The sequence below is a fragment of the Acanthochromis polyacanthus genome, chromosome 12 (genome assembly GCF_021347895.1).
Source record: "Acanthochromis polyacanthus isolate Apoly-LR-REF ecotype Palm Island chromosome 12, KAUST_Apoly_ChrSc, whole genome shotgun sequence".
Classification (NCBI taxonomy): domain Eukaryota; kingdom Metazoa; phylum Chordata; class Actinopteri; family Pomacentridae; genus Acanthochromis; species Acanthochromis polyacanthus.
This window is the reverse complement of record NC_067124.1, coordinates 6449686-6467074: the sequence shown is the minus strand read 5'-3', so window position 1 is coordinate 6467074 and position 17389 is coordinate 6449686. Positions and strand designations below refer to the sequence as shown.

The 17389-nt window shown below is 41.2% G+C and overlaps 1 protein-coding gene across 5 annotated transcripts in view; it reads right to left on the bottom strand.

Moving 5' to 3' along the window:
* The window catches only part of adgrb1a (adhesion G protein-coupled receptor B1a), an 88996-nt gene that overhangs the window by 48298 nt on the left and 23309 nt on the right, over nucleotides 1–17389 (bottom strand). For all 5 annotated transcript variants that reach the window (XM_051956803.1, XM_051956799.1, XM_051956802.1 and 2 more), the window contains 2 exons: nucleotides 14091–14193; nucleotides 13927–13970 (listed from right to left, as the gene is read on the bottom strand). In XM_051956803.1, the coding sequence (XP_051812763.1) occupies nucleotides 13927–13970; nucleotides 14091–14193 (147 nt within the window). The remainder of the gene's footprint in view (nucleotides 1–13926; nucleotides 13971–14090; nucleotides 14194–17389) is intronic.

The following is a 17389-nucleotide window of genomic DNA, read 5'->3' as shown; positions in this document are numbered from 1 at the left end:
ACAACAACAATCGCCTTTCATCAGCCTATTATAAACTATAACTAGACTACATTCTACTACAACCTATGATGTAGCACTGGTGGATGCTGGGAAAGCAGTGCTGCAGACATACCAAACCTGGCCCACCAATTATTTGCAGTCATTTAAAAAAAAAAATCTGTGTTATTTATTGTGCTCACAATAAATGATATCCAGGTAACACATAAAAAAATAGTGTTAATGATTGCTGCAGTACACTTCAGTTTGACACTTTGATGGAACGAGGATTGCTCATTCTGGCTCATGGACAAAGCAAACTGAAGAGTCTTCAATGGCATGACACCACCATTCATGTTACTAGTTGCTTTTCCAGCTATGACAAATCAAAATGTCCGCTGTAACACATGCACAGGGAAGAGGAATCTAAATGCTGTGGTGCACTGAAGAAAAGAAAGAATTTTCTGAAGCCACTGCAAGTCGTTGGAAATATTTCGGTGTCTGTTAGTGTGCCAGTGCTGCTCTGCCACTTTCCATGTTGATGTGGAAATCTTTTGGAATAAGGTTATGAAGGCTGATCACAGTCCAAAAGAGATGCTAATCAATGCCAGTACCAGAAATGGCTAGTACTAAAGTACTTTTTCTCTCATTTTGATGGCTCTGTCAAAGTCTGTGGGTCCACTTGAACTGGTCTGTCCTGTTCTGACCAATAGCTGCTGAGCAGTCACAATCAGAAATTGCTCGATCAAAAAACTAAAATAACAAACAAACAAAAAACAAACCAAAAACAACCACAAAATTATGAATACTGATATGCAATCAAAAAAGAAAGTGGGAATGTGCAACCAGTCAAAGAGCAGCCTCAGGTCACCTGCTTGCCAAAAGTTCAAGAACTGACATACACATTCATTTGACTGTCACCCCTCTGACAGGAAGTATACACCTTTACCTAGAAATAGACCAAAAACAACTTGAAAATTCTGTTGCAAATAAATGCCGATGTGAATACCAGGCATGAGTGTGACAATCAAACTCCAAATTTTTATTTCAGAATTATTTACCAATGTATATTAAACTTATACCTAGCAGGTTTAAGTGGTGTTTCCTATCTTATTAACTGAAAAAAATAAAATACAATTGGCCACTTCTAATACATACTCTGGTTAGCTGCAGCACTAAAACCACCTGACCAACAAGATGTGGAGACCTCTAAAGGTCTGTGGGTGTCACATGTGGTACGACCTTCTTCCATTGCACCAGGATCCAGTCTGGATCTATCTATCTATCTATCTATCTATCTATCTATCTATCTATCTATCTATCTATCTATCTATCTATCATGTGTCAGGGAGTTTCATATGTTTCGTTGGTGAAATCAAAGCAGTTTGGCATACAGTAGCTTCAAGGTTTGGAATTTTGACACATCTGACAATTAGACAGCAAAAACTCCATTTGCCTGAGTTCTTGACACAGACCGGCCTAACATTACTTTGCTTCAGTGCACAGAAAAATTAAGCAAATAAGTTAAACTGATAAAAAAAAAGCAGCCAAGTGTTACAAATTAATGGCACACAGCAACAGGCAATGGACTGAAATTCTCCTCATACAAATTTAAATCCACTTGATTGACCTGAATTTACATCAACTCGATTGAGCAGCATGCAGCTTTTGACTCACACTTGTACTCCGACCATGGAATCCAAATGAATTTGTCAGGCACTGACAATAGCAAGCACTTGAGATGTCAATCATGATAGTACTTCTTTTTTTTCTTTTGAAAGAATCTCAGAAAAAAACCTATAGACTGTCAAGTAGTTATGTAGACTAATCTACAAAGGATCCAGAATGAGAAAGTTATTTAGGTCAAGCCCAGATGTATGGGTCTGTTTTACAATTATTATTATTATCTTTTCTGTTACTAAGTTTGTAAAGGTGTTAATTGTTTCCGTGTGAAGATTTCATGGAATAATTGCACACATTTAGTCAGACAGTGTCATTGCAGTGATGGGAATGCATTGCAGAGCTCTTGGTGGTGCATGATCATCCCCTCGCCATCAACATAATGGGGCCATTTGTGATTGCACTTTTGAGAGTAAAGGCTGGTTTATGGAATTATGTGTGATGTTTTGACCATTACTTGGTAATGGGAGTCAATGGTAGATCCCCACAAGGATAGAAAAACACAGTATATGTGTGTGTGTGTGTGTGTGTGTGTGTGTCTGTGTCTGTGTCTGTGTCTGTGTGTCTGTGTGTGTGTGTGTGTGTGTGTGTGTAGCCCCAAGAGGTGACTCAGTGCTGACATTAGCACATCACCTCTTACAGAAATCCAATATATTAGGACTTGCTCAGTGCAGTTTCTTTGTATGGTTGACGTGATTAAGCCTCGCTGTGAGCCACACAGTCGCCTGCAGACAGTCTTGCCCCCATTGTCTAATTGGATAATTTAGGTGCAGGTCCAGCAGCTCTGCATGGGAGGATGTCCTCTGCCAAGAACAGACCACATGGATGAAAAGCAGTGTCCAAGCACAGAGGAAATACAGAAACATAGACTTTTGGAAGAGGATTCCTGCATTATGTTCAGTGGCTGGGTTTACAGAGATGATCTATAATATGACACAGTTCGAAGACTGAATTTGTTAGGTTTGGGATGGCTCAGTTAATATTTGTAGTTGAAAAAGGACATATGTGCAAATAATAATTTGAAATTACAGTAGTTTCATTTACCACAGTGTTGATATGTGCCAGACTGAGTGTTAACAATGGATAAAATTTACATTTATTTCCCAGGTTCACTTAATTAATTAATTTTTTTTTTACCTATATGAGCTTCATACACATGGGGGTGCAACACAGCCAGTGAAAACATGCCTAGCGATAACAGAGTTATTTCAGCTTTTCTCACAAAGGTGAACACACATTCCCTATTAGTAGCCGAACAATCCAGCACTTTGTGAATTCTGGTTCATAATGATAGGAAGAGCCGACATCAAAGGATCAGAAAGCAGCTTCACTATGAATGCTTGGTGCCATGAGCCAGTTATCCTTGTGGTTACTTTTTTGACACCTCCTGCTTAAAAAAAACAATAAAAAATAAAAGGCACAAGAGACAGCAAATCTATTACAGAAACCTTGTAGGAGGGTGATATCAAGAGACAATATGGAATTTGAGGGATGCAATTTTTCTTTTCTTCTTGTTAAAATTCTGACCCATATGCAAGTGACTGAAAGTGAAGAGCTACTGCTGCTACTTTTGATCATCCCTTTCAATCTTGCAAGCCATCCAAGCATATTTAAGTCCAATGCAATACAGTACACTTCTACAACTTGAAACCAGTCTGCAGCAACTCTCAGTTATTATATTTGCCATAAAAAAATGTAGAAAGTGACAATAACAGTTGTGACTGCAGCTTAATTTGTCCCATGGGGCTAATTAATGCAGGTTTTCGAAACCAGATGATTTCATCCATTTTAAATGAGAACATGTGTCATGGAAGTGCCTGTCTAGACAAATTATTTAGGCTGACTTGACTAGATACTGCGCTTTCACATGGCTGTGGCTTCATGTGATTTTCTTTATTACAGCTAGTCAGATACACGGCAACAATTTCAGGGTATGCATCAATGTCCTGTGCTCTCAGAGAGCTGGCAAGCTGAGTGGCATGTGAGTTAGTGGATTAGCATGCCCCGAATATAAATGCAGCAGATTTTGTGCAGTGTCTTCCCTGTAATGTAGCCTATTTCTATTCAGAAGGACTTGTAAACAAACATGCCCTCTGCCCACTAATCTTCACCTCCTCTTCTATAATTGCATTATAGTAACTGATGAAAAATCGAGTCCACCAGTCACCTCCAATATCTTTGATGAATTGAGACAGCTCCTCAACATCAGCCCAGACTGTGTAAACTAACTGAGACAGCAGGTTGATTTGTATAGTGGTTAGTGGCTGCAGTCTGGAAAACAATGTTTTGCCACGTGCTTGTGTGCTCTGCAACATACACACGTGGACAAAATTGTTGGTACCCCTCAGTTAAAGAAGGAAAAACCCACAATTCTCACTGAAATCACTTGAAACTCACAAAAGTAACAATAAATAAAAATTTATTGAAAATTAAATAATCAAAATCAGCCATCACTTTTGAATTGTTGATTAACATAATTATTTAAAAAAAACAAACTAATGAAATAGGGCTGGACAAAAATGATGGTACCCATAACTTAATATTTTGTTGCACAACCTTTTGAGGCAATCACTGCAATTAAACGATTTCTGTATTTGTCAATGAGCGTTCTGCAGCTGTCAACAGGTATTTTGGCCCACTCCTCATGAGCAAACAGCTCCAGTTGTCTCAGGTTTGATGGGTGTCTTCTCCAAATGGCATGTTTCAGCTCCTTCCACATATGTTCAATGGGATTCAGATCTGGGCTCATAGAAGGCCACTTTAGAATAGTCCAACGCTTTTCTCTCAGCCATTCTTGGGTGTTTTTGGCTGTGTGTTTTGGATCGTTGTCCTGTTGGAAGACCCATGACCTGCGACTGAGACCAAGCTTTCTGACACTAGGCAGCACATTTCTCTCCAGAATGCCTTGATAGTCTTCAGATTTCATCGTACCTTGCACACTTTCAAGACACCCTGTGTCAGATGCAGCAAAGCAGCCCCAAAACATTACTGAGCCTCCTCCATGTTTCACCGTAGGGACAGTGTTCTTTTCTTCGTATGCTTGGTTTTTGAGTCTATGAACATAGAGTTGATGTGCCTTACCAAAAAGCTCCAGTTTGGTCTCATCTGTCCAAAGGACATTCTCCCAGAAGCTTTGTGGCTTGTCAACATGCATTTTTGCAAATTCCAGTCTGGCTTTTTTATGAGTTTTTTTCAGCAGTGGTGTCCTCCTTGGTCGCCTCCCATGAAGTCCACTTTGGCTCAAACAACGACGAATGGTGCGATCTGACACTGATGTACCTTGGCCTTGGAGTTCACCTTTAATTTCTTTGGAGGTTGCTCTGGGCTCTTTGGATACAATTCCAACGATCCGTCTCTTCAATTTGTCATCAATTTTCCTCTTGCGGCCACGTCCAGGGAGGTTGGCTACTGTCCCGTGGGTCTTGAACTTCTGAATAATATGAGCCACTGTTGTCACAGGAACTTCAAGCTGTTTAGAGATGGTCTTATAGCCTTTACCTTTAAGATGTTTGTCTATAATTTTTTTTCAGATGTCCTGGGACAATTCTCTCCTTCGCTTTCTGTTGTCCATGTTCAGTGTGGTACACACCTTTTCACCAAACAGCAGGGTGACTACTTGTCTCCCTTTAAATAGGCAGACTGACTGATTATGAGTTTGGAAACACCTGTGATGTCAATTAAATGACACACCTGAGTTAATCATGTCACTCTGGTCAAATAGTTTTCAATCTTTTATAGAGGTACCATCATTTTTGTCCAGGCCTGTTTCATTAGTTTGTTTTTTTTAAATAATTATGTTAATCAACAATTCAAAAGTAATGGCTGTTTTTGATTATTTAATTTTCAATAAATTTTTATTTATTGTTACTTTTGTGAGTTTCAAGTGATTTCAGTGAGAATTGTGGGCTTTTCCTTCTTTAACTGAGGGGTACCAACAATTTTGTCCACGTGTGTATCACTTGTCTTGTAGCAAACAGTTAAAATACTGAAAGTTGTATTTCTTTTATGCATACACAACACTAGAGAAAAGTTTCAGGATGTTTTGATTCCGACAATCAGGTACCGGTTTTGGTCCCAGTTTATTCTGCAGTAGGATAACAAACTGAAACATCAAAGCAGACTCATAAAGAACTAAAATGAACTACAAAAAGAACAAGGAGTCCTGCAACAGATGGTGCAACTCCCACAGAGGCCCAACCTCAGCTTTGTGGAGTCAATCTGGAATTTATCTGCATTATTACCTCCGCCAAGGAGGTTATGTGACACCCGGCGTTTGTGTGTCCATCTGTCTGTCTGTTAGCAAGATAACCAAAAAACGGCAGGGCAGATTCACATGAAATTTTGAGGGGATGTAGACAGTGGTAAGAGGAAGAGCTGATTTAATTTTGGTGGCAATCCGGAAAGGATCCTGAATTCTGGATCACTTTGAATTTTTTAGTATTGTAGCGGCCGTGGGGGCCGCTGTGACTGTGCTCCGGGTAGGGGGGCTGCTTGGCATCATGGGGGGAATTATGTGTTCTTTGGGAATCGTTTTACGGGGTTGTTTGTTTGTTCCAGACGTTCTTTAATTACTGGTTGCATTTAGTTAGTTCAGTTCTGCGTTCTGAGTTCGTTTGTGTGTTTGTTGTTTTCATGTGTACCGTAGCTCAGGGGGGTTACGAGAGGAGTGACCATGGCCTGCGAGCCAGTACGTTGTGAGTTCTGGAGTGCTTATCGTGGTAGAGACAATAAACACTGTTGCCAACTCCTCAGCAAGGAAAGTCGCTGTTGGCTGTCCTAAAAGTCGTTAGAAGTTGCTAAATGACGTCATCGCCTAATTTGCATATTTCCCAGTTTGCATGTAATTGTAATCAACGTTGTAGGAGAGAGGAATAACGTTGTGGAAGAGACCAAAAAGTGAATATAAAACACCCAAAATATGTTTTTGTACTAGAGGCTAAATGCTGTGGTTTATTTTAGCATGACAGTGAAGAAACATTTTTGTTTATAAGGCTCCGTAAGTCTGGATGGGATCTGTAGTGACTGCGCATGCGCGATTCATCTGTCGTCTGGCCGCGGAGTGATGTGGGTCTCCCCCTCCCCTCACTCGGACTGCTGCGGGGTTACTGGACTGACAACCTGTGTTCTGGGATGGGGAGAAGCTCACAACAGCACCTGACCTGCTGCTTGTTGAAAACAGTAACTGCAGAATGAGCCGAGTTTTCCTATCAGAGTCTCGAAAATGGCAGAAAAAGTCGCAAGATTTGTTGCTCGTCGCTTTTGAACAAAAAAAGTCGCTAGGAGCTTTGAAAAGTCGCTAGATTTAGCGAGAAAGTCGCTAAGTTGGCAACAAGGTGTCCAGATAGCTCAACTGGTTAAGAAGGTGATTTGTAAACACAACTGTGTCAGAGATGCAGGTTCGATTCCAACTCATGACCCTTTACTGCATGGGTTTCCTGTTTTCCTCTCTATCCTTGGCGGAGGTCTGCACTCTCTGAGTGCTTTTCTAGTTATCAAATGAATTCAAAGTGAATTTTTGTATTGTCGCAAAGAAGTGGAAGAAACTGATGTGTCATCTCCCATGGAACACAATAACATTTTTTTAAAGTCTCCCCAAAATACTCAGATGAGTGTAAACATGCATTTTTGATTTTTTTTTTGTGAAATTCAGGAGGTTTTTTGAATTTTGCGCATAACCTTTTTCTAAGGCGGTTTTTCTAAAACGTGGAACCACAACTACAGAGGAAAATTAAATCCACAGAAGAACTATGGTAAGTTCTCCAACAAGCTTATACCAAAGTACCTTGAAAAGTAACCCTAACCCTATGTTTGCCTAGAACTTTAGCAGTATTATTAGAGTGCTGCTCCCAAATCTGAATTGTGTTACATTTTTGCTTTGATGGTGGCAGAATTTTTGAAGTAATGCTGGTTTGTTTCCTGCAAACACTACTGATGCAGATGGATGCATGATGATGATTTACACAAAAATGTTGGGACCAATCTTTATTTTCTCCTGGCCTACAACATATTTCTTCTTGTTAAAGCATGTATCTGCTTGTATAATTAGAGTAAATCTTCAAAAAGTGTTTGCTTTGGTCAAAAAAGTCTTGCTTGAAATTGTGGCTATGAAACATCAAAAATATGTGAATTTGCCAAAGTCAAATATAGATTTGATTGATTTCTTTCACGCCTCCTCATTTTGAATAAAATTCACAAAAAAAATTGAAGATGAACTTATATCTGGAATGATTTTTGAAAGCCACCTCACTTTACAATTAGTGGAGGTAGTCTCCCGATCTGACATTGCGGTGTAGGCTCATCTGCACACCTTGCTGACGTGAATCACACAGTGTGAGCCAGATCACTACCTAATATATAATAATAATAATATACTTTATGCTCATATTGGACAAAAAGCCTCTGAGGAACGTTATCCACCAGGAAAATATAGTCAACAGTGTGTATTGCTGTAGAAATGTTAGAATTTGTTCAGATATTCATGATGCATCAGGGAAGACAGTGTAAACAAAACTAAGTAGTAATGCCAGCTTGAGTAAAACCGACACAAAGACGGCACTAACGTTCCTATTATTGATTTTAGGAGATTGAAGTGTGATACACGGGAAGGCCCAGACAGCTTCATGGCTCTTCTCAACATGACAAGGACGGCTCCTCAGATTCCAATTTCTCTCCCAAATATTAAACCATTAATCATAGCTGCTGTCCAAAATGGGTTTTAATTTTGCATAGAACATGTCCCCCCCCGCAACTACCCCAGCTCCATTCCGAAACACCACAAGATTGGATTCTTTGTCCATGTCTCCTGCTCGACAGCTAGGAGGTAATGTCATCCAAACAAAGCTGCTTTAGATTGTTTTGAAGTGATGTTAAACAGCTAGTAAATGTACCCCTTTTTGTAAAATAAAAGCTAGGATTCAAGTAAAGAGAAACAATCAATGATATGGCACACAAACAGATGCCCTTTGTTTGGTAATTAATCCTGTTAAAGCAATTAAATTCCCTGTACTGAATGACTCGTGTGTACCTACCAGCAAATTAAAACAGGAGCAGATTGGAATGGATATACTACACTTAAATTAACAATAAAGGCTGGTTTTGAGCTGATATTACCTAATGTTTTCATGGTAATTTGTCAGAAAGCCACTTTTCAAATAATGACTGAAAGCCAAATAACACGGCAATGGCAAGCAGGTAAAGATCCTCTCCTGGAAAAACCACTAATTAGTTATTTGCTGTATACTGGCACATCTGATAAATTCAGAATTCTCATATTACTAGTCTGTATGATATGTTAATGTTCTACTAGTCTGTGTTTGTGTTTTATTATAAATCCGATCCGCGTTCAGTGTTGAATTGTGACCACTTCTCTGTACTTTTCCTTTTTTTTTCCAATCGGTGTTCAGTTGTGAATGTGAATAAAATTAAATACTGTCTGCAGCTGCTTCACAACTAAAGTCAAACCACAAAGGTTGAACTGCAGCTTTTAAGCAGTCATTTGAAATGTTTGTGCAGGATATCTTGAGTTTCATGGATGGAAATAAAAACAACAAAATAGAATCAACTGTATTATTTAGTAAATATAATAAGAATATTTTAATGAGGCACGTTAAGACCAACTTGATGGAATTAAATTATTCATGCACATGACACTAAGTTTATTAGGATCAGATCATTAGGAGAAATATCTAATGACAGAAATTGTTAAATTAACAATTATTATGTGTCTCTGGTCTAGGATTCCAAAAAAGACTTGGTTCTCTTTGCGGGTGAGGGAAATAAAATCCAAATTAGAGACTATTTAAATTGACATCTATTCTATTTCTTAATATCTATGTTGTGTCTTTATTTTGCTTGACCAAATCATTTCTGTATGTTTCACTCTTTATTTTGGATCAGGTGTGCATGCCAAATCAACTTCCTTTAATCCCTAGACTGAGGGGATGCATGTTCTGCTCTTTCTCTCTATAACGCAAGTGTACTTACCCATCTAAATGCAAATGTCCAAACCTGCATTGCAATAAGGCAGCAGAATGTTTGTTTCTATCTTTCTCTCCCTCTCTTGCTCTCATTCAATGTTCACCTTCTAATATGCTCACTGTATTTTCTTGTCTTAAACAAATAGGGCACTTAAGAACAAGGAGCAAATGAGTGGTGCTTTGAATCTGCCCACAGAGGCAGTAAAATTGAGCTGTTCAAGATGTATCTTTTTATTCTTGTCTATTCTCCATGCACACTGCTCTCTCCTACACTCTCAGAAGACTCCAAACTGCTCTCTACCGTACATGTTGATGTGTATGCGTGGGCCAGGAGGGGGAGGAAAGCGGTGAGCGACACTTTTAATTTTCCACATGCTGCATCAGTGTCGTAGCAGCGATATCGTTTGGTTAGCGTCGTCCCAGACAAGAGCTGTCAAGCTGTCCAGCACACTCAGCACCTTTCAGTGGGGAACAGTTCACTGACTTTGTCAAGATTAAAAACACTGTGGCCACCTGTGGAACTTTCAGGGGGAATGTGGCGTCTGTTAAATGTTGACTTAGAGAACCAAGAACTACCTTCCATGTTATGTCGAGTGTTGTACTCAATGTTGGCTAAGCAGCCTAGAAGAACGCACTTTGACCATTTGGCTGTAGGGAGGATTGACCTGATGTTCAACACAATGTAAACAAATTGTTCTATAACCCTGAAAAACAGACACTTAACATTGAACACTGGTCATTTTTAATCCACAGCAAATCGCTAAATTTAGTCTTATGTGCAACTAACTCTTTAGAAGTGGAAGTCAGAGGGGTTTGTCTTCTGTGGAAGAAGAAATTCTCTGCAAATTTGGTAGCAATAATCCAGCTGGACTTTGATATTCTCTGTGCAGAAGTGGAACCTTTGACTTAATGTTGACACTAAAAGATAGATTATGGCATCACTACACGGTGAAGATAAATGCACCTTTCAAACTAATCTGGCCATTATGTTCCCAGAGTATCTTGCTTTGGACAACAGTGTTGGAAATATGGATGGAAGGGCACTTACTGGTTGCATCACTCCAACAAACTGCACATCCCATAATAATACTAATCTGCATCAAAAGAGACTGCAGGATCCTGATAATGTCTTCTTGGTATGAACCATGCTCTAAAATGCTACTTTCTGCATTTTCCACGTTGAACAAATGGTAGTGGGCTAGCAAACACAACACCGCATTCTTCTTTTCCTTTCGGCTTTTCCCTTCAGAGGTTGCCACAGTGAATCAATTGCTTCCATCTAACCCTGTCTGCTGCATCCTCTTCTCTCACACCAACTACCTTCATGTCCTCTTTAACCACATCCATAAACCTCCTCTTTGGTCTTCCTCTAGGCCTCCTGCCTGGCAGTGGGAAACTCAGCATCCTTCTACCAATATATTCACTCTCTCTCCTCTGGACATGTCCGAACCATCTCAGTCTGGCTTCTCTGACTTTATCTCCAAAGCCTCTAACATGTGCTGTCCCTCTGATGTACTCATTCCTGATCCTATCCATCCTGGTCACTCCCAAAGAGAATCTCAGCATCTTCAGTTCTGCTACCTCCAGCTCTGCCTCTTGTCTTTTCCTCAGGGACACTGTCTCCAGACCAAACAACATGGCTGGTCTCACCACAGTTTTGTAAACCTTTCCTTTCATTTTAGCTGAAACTCTTCTATCACACATCACACCTGACACTTTTCTCCAGCTGTTCCAGCCTGCCTGTACACACTTCTTCACCTCTTTTCCACACTCTCCATTGCTTTGGACTGTTGACCCTAAGTACTTAAAATCCTCCACCTTCTTGATCTCTTCTCCCTGTAACCTCACTCTTCCACTTGGGTCCCTCTCATTCACACACAGATACTCCGTCTTGCTGCGGCTAACCTTCGTTCCTCTCCTTTCCAGGGCAAACCTCCATGCCTCTAGCTTCTCCTCCACCTGTTCCCTGCTCTCACCACAGATCACAATGTCATCTGCAAACATCATAGTCCATGGAGACTCCTGTCTAACCTCATCTGTCATCCTGTCCATCACCATAGCAAACAAGAAGGGGCTCAGAGCTGATCCCTGATGTAGTCCCACCTCCACCTTGAACTCCTCTGTTACTCCTACAGCACACCTCACCACTGTCTTACAGTCCTCATACATGTCCTGCACCACTCTAACATACTTCTCTGCCACTCCAGACTTCCTCATACAAAACCACAGTTCCTCTCTGAGCACCCTGTCATAAGCTTTCTCCAGATCTACAAAGACACAATGCAGCTCCTTCTGACCTTCTCTGTGCTTCTCTATCAACATCCTCAAAGCAAACATTGCATCTGTTGTACTCTTTCTTGGCATGAAACCATACTGCTGCTCACAGATGTTCACTTCTGCCCTTAGTCTAGCTTCAACTACTCTTTCCCATAGCTTCATCGTGTGACTCATCAGCTTTATTCCTCTGTAGTTGCCACACCTCTGCACATCTCCCTTGTTCTCAAAGGAACACCAGCACACTTCTCCTCCATTCCTCGGGCATCTTTCACTATCTAAAATCCTGTTGAACAACCCAGTCAGAAACTCTACTGCTACTTCTCCAAGACACTTCCATACCTCCACAGGTATATAATCATGACCAAGTGCCTTTCCACTCTTCATCCTCTTCAATGCCCTCCTCACTTCATCCTTACTAATCTTTGCTACTTCCTGGTCCACAACAGTCACCTCTTCTACTGTTCGTTCTCTCTCATTTTCCTTGTTCATCAACTCTTCAAAGTACTCTTTGAATCTTCCCATCACACTATTGGCACCTGTCAACACACTTCCATCCTTATCCTTTATCACCTAACCTGCTGCACGTCCTTCCCATCTCTGTCTCTCTGCCTTGCCAACCTATACAGGTCAGTCTCTCCCTCCTTACTGTCCAACATAGAATACAAGTCATTGTAAGCCCCTTGTTTGGCCTTTGCCACCTCTACTTTCACCTTACGCTGCATCTCCCTGTACTCCTGTCTACTCTCTTCAGTCCTCTCAGTGTCCCACTTCTTCTTAGCTAACCTCTTTCTCTGGATCCACTCCTGCACCTCCTCATTCCACCACCAAGTCTCCTTATCTCCTTTCCTTCCAGATGACACACCAAGTACTCTCCGACCTGTCTCCCTGATCACATTTGCTGTAGTTGTCCAGTCATCTGGAAGCACCTCCTGACCATCCAACGCCTGTCTCAACTCTTTCCTGAAAGTCATACAACACTCTTCCTTTTTCAGCTTCCACCATTTGGTCCTCTGCTCTGCCTTTGGCCTCTTCATCTTCTTCACCACCAGGGTCATCCTACACACCACCATCCTATGCTGTCTGGCTACACTCTCATCTACCACTCCTTTTTGCAAAGTCAACCACCATCTGTCCTTCTGCGTTCCTCTCCTGGATACCAAACCTGCCCATGACCTCCTCATCATCTCTGTTTCCTGCACCAACATGTCCATTGAAGTCTGCACCAATGACAACTCTCTCACTTCTAGGGATACTCTGCATCACTTCATCAAGGTCCAACCAGAATTTCTGCTTCTCCTCCAGCTCACATCCTACCTGTGGAGCATACCCACTAACAACATTGAACATCACACCTTCGATTTCTAGCTTCAGGCTCATCACTCGATCTGACACCGTTTTTACCTCCATGACATTCCTAACAAACTCTTCCTTCAAGATAACTCCTACTCCATTTCTCTTCCTATCTACACCATGATAGAACAACTTGAACCCTGCTCCTAAACTTCTAGCTTTACTACCTTTCCACCTGGTCTCCTGGACACACAGTATGTCCACCTTCCTCCTCTGCATCATATCAACCAGCTCTCTATCTTTTCCTGTCATAGTTCCAACATTCAAAGTCCCTACTCTCAGTCCTAGACTCTTGGTGTTCCTCTTCTCTCTCTTCCTACGAACACACCTTCCTCCCCTCCTTCTTCGACCAACAGTAGTTCATTTTCCACGGGCACCCTGTAGGTCGACAACACCGATGGCGGTCGTTGTTAACCCGGGCCTCGACCGATCCGGTATGGAAGTCATGCATTTGATTGGCATGTTTGATTTGGCCAAAGTTTTACGTCGGATGCCCTTCCTGCCACAACCCTCTGTATTTATCCGGGCTTGGGACCAGCACAATAAGACACTGGCTTGTGTCCCCTTGTGGCTACATTAAACACAACACCACATTAGAGGTCCTCAAAAAAGGAGGTCATAGTGCATACGTGGTCAAATGACAAATCAGCAGTATAGTGGGTCTTACCTGTCACTCTCGTCCCAGGATATACAGGTTTGGTTTGTGGTACCCTAAGTGATCAAGAACAGACAAAAGCATATGGTCAACATGAAGTGTAGTAGAAGCATGACATATTGTCTCAGTGGCTTGCATCTAAAAGTGCTTTAGGACAAAAGTTATCTTTTACTTACGTTGTACAGGTGAGAGAACTCAACTACAACTGGAGCGGAAAGGGAAGCAGGAGTGGGCTTGATTGTCACTGACAAAACCTTGGAGTTGAGGACTGTGCTATTTCTAGAAGAAAGAAAAAAATATTATCACTTTTAACAGACTACAAGTCTATGGCTGTGCTAGCAGGTCTTTGGGGCTAGGTGCGTTGAGCTAATTGCTAATTTGGCTCACAATGACAACGCTAAAATGTCTACGTTTATTGGAAGAATGTATACTATGTTCCCTTGTTTTAACATGCAAATCATTGTTAATTCGGACTGATCATTGTACAAGTAAAGCCAAGGCTCATGGGAATGTCAGTTTTGTAGGTATGTGGTCCGTAATGATGAATAAAATGTTGACCTGATAATGATGCTAAATGGAAATTTAGATGATCTCCAAAGTCATTTGAGTTACACAGTCTGAGAGTCATAAATAACTGTTTCACATTACTTCATTGTTTATTAGATCTTTAAACCTTGACCTGCTGGGAATCACAGACATTATTCTTCACTGTGTGCAACGAATTTCTGTGTAATCTCTCCAATAATTTTTTGAGACATTTCAGTAATTGCCAGATTCATTTGGGTATGTCCACTTGGCAGGGTTCTCACCAGGATTTTTTTTCAGGTCCTCCTGCACGCGCGCGCATGCAATAGACGAGAACGCGCATGCGCAATAGACGGGAACAGGTCAATGGACAGGAAAGTACGGCTGAGGTGGGGAGACCTCAATTAACCTAGATAGGCACCTAGTTGATAAAAACAAACGCACATGGCGTTATCTGTCAAAATAACAGCGCAGTGGCCCTAATCACAGTATTAACCCTTCCTGTTCAGCCCCCGACCGTGGTCAGGAAGCCCGGGGTTAACCCCCTTCACTTCCTCAGCAGCCGTAGAGGCAAAGACACAGGAGCCCAGCCGTATCGAAGAACACTGCAGTCTTTATTGTCTATAAACAGTGGCTGAACCGCACAGTACCACCAACCCAGAAACTACACACCTTCTCTCCTCCTCCGACTGCACCGAGTCCGACTGCCCGTCTGTCTCACTCGCTCTCCCCCTCCCTCCCCCTTCCTCCCACACACACACACACGCTGCTCTCTCTCCCACTCTCATGACGGAGCCACACACTCTCATAACAACAGCGTAATCTTTGAAATGCGCTGGCGTAGCGGCCCTAATCACAGCGTAATCTTTTAAACTGAGCGTAACGGGCCGTTAAGACTGCGTAACGGCCCGTTAGACAGTGTAACGGGGCCGTTATGACAGCGTAACGGGCCGCTACGCTGAAATGCGCTGGCGAGAACCCTGCTTGGGATCATGAATAGCTGTACTAACTGTCACTGTAATCCATTCTACAGCTGCTGAGGTTTTAACTCTGGACATCAGTTGTAGAACAATAGAGGAATTAACCGACAGTCATATTTACTGTGGCTGGTAACAGTGAAAAAATAGCTTGATGATTAATTTTATTGCAATCAATGGCATCCTTCAATGACATAAAATTCTTTCAAGGCAGCACATCCCACGAGTGAAATTTGATAGGGCAGACTGACATTGCCAACATTGCCCTTAGTTTATTAAAGGTCATGCTGCTGTCACAAAATGATGAAGTATTTCATTAAAACTACTTTAAATAAAGACAGTTTGTGTCCAGTCATCTTATAAGTGAGATCAAAACCACATGAACCATGACTGCTTAATCAACAGTAATATATAACAGATTACTGGCTCAGCTGTCTCTAAGAGGCTTCTGAGAGTCTTCGCAATGTACTCCAGGACTAACTTAAAATTTTACCTGCTACCTAAAAGTCTAATTTTTTCTAGCATCTGAAGTGCATTGTGTTTCAATAAGTTATCTGATTATATTTTTGGGACATTTTACTTTACATTCTCCTTGCCTGCTTAGTATGCATTGCAATTTCTGCTTTTCATAGGTACTATCAATCATGTGAAATGAGACAATCAAGAAAAAGTGAATTGCTATTGGAAGCACTGACACAAAAGCTTTCAGTTGGACAAACATGTTCACCAGCCCATGCTCTGTTTCATGGTCCCTCACATCATCACTGTATCCTCTATGTGCAATTGCCCTCTCACCATCCAAAACATAATCAGTCAACTTAAACTTTTGTGTCATATAGACTCTCGCCTCAAACTCCTCTCATTTTCCCTGAGAGGGGCATCAAATGCAGAAAAGAAGAGAAAAAAGATGAAAAGAAAAGAACGAAAGAAGAAGAGTGAAGAGGAACTGACAAATGTAGATAACAGCAGCAATCCAGAGATTCAGAACAAACATGTGGGAGGGCTGGAAAGAGTGAGGGTCTGCTTCATTTCCCTGTTTTCCTACATTACCAATTCATTATGTGCTTTTACCACATTATCATAATGGTGAGTGTCTTCCAACCACAACTACAGCTAGAGATAACAGACTGTCACTCACAGAAGCGGCTTTCTCAATGCACACGCACACACACACACACACACACACACACACACACACACACACACACACACACACACACACACACACACACACACACACACACACACACACACACACACACATACAATATAATTCCACTGAGCTATGCATATAATGTATGTTAATCATCATGCTATGTTAATCATCATGCTAGCAGCAGCAGCAACATCCAAGAAATCCTACTCATGGAGATAAAAGACATACATGTGGGCTCCCACTGCTCGTATACTGCTGCTTCTGTATTAAATCCTTGTTTTCATTTAGCTGGGAACTACAGCAGCTGATGTAAAATGTCTTGACTGTACCGTGACGATCCGTAACACTCTGCACGGTTTTGTAGTACATTCTGGAACATGGTTCAACTTTTAAATTTAGCGTGTACCCTTTTGAGTGTAACATTCTTGCCAGTTGGTATGTGATCGAAAACAATAAAACCAATCAGATGTTCACTTTAGTTGTTCTTATTCAAAATCTTCATTCTGGTCTGTAAATTTTTGTCTGTCACTTAAGTTTCATAGTCTAGCATTGACCGGATAGATTCTTAGCTCTCTAAAAGTTGAATAAATAATCGTAACGTCACTACATGCGGCATAATTTGATGATTGTGACACATCACAATTTGATGTTTTTGATGATTTTGACTACTTATTATTTCTGTCACATATATCATTGAAATATGTCGCTTCTGATGTTGTGAGCTAAACACATCCAAAAACATTAGTTTCATTGGTTGCAGCGGCTTAGAATTTTTCCACAACTATACACGAAGAATGACATGGCGTGTGGTGGGAAC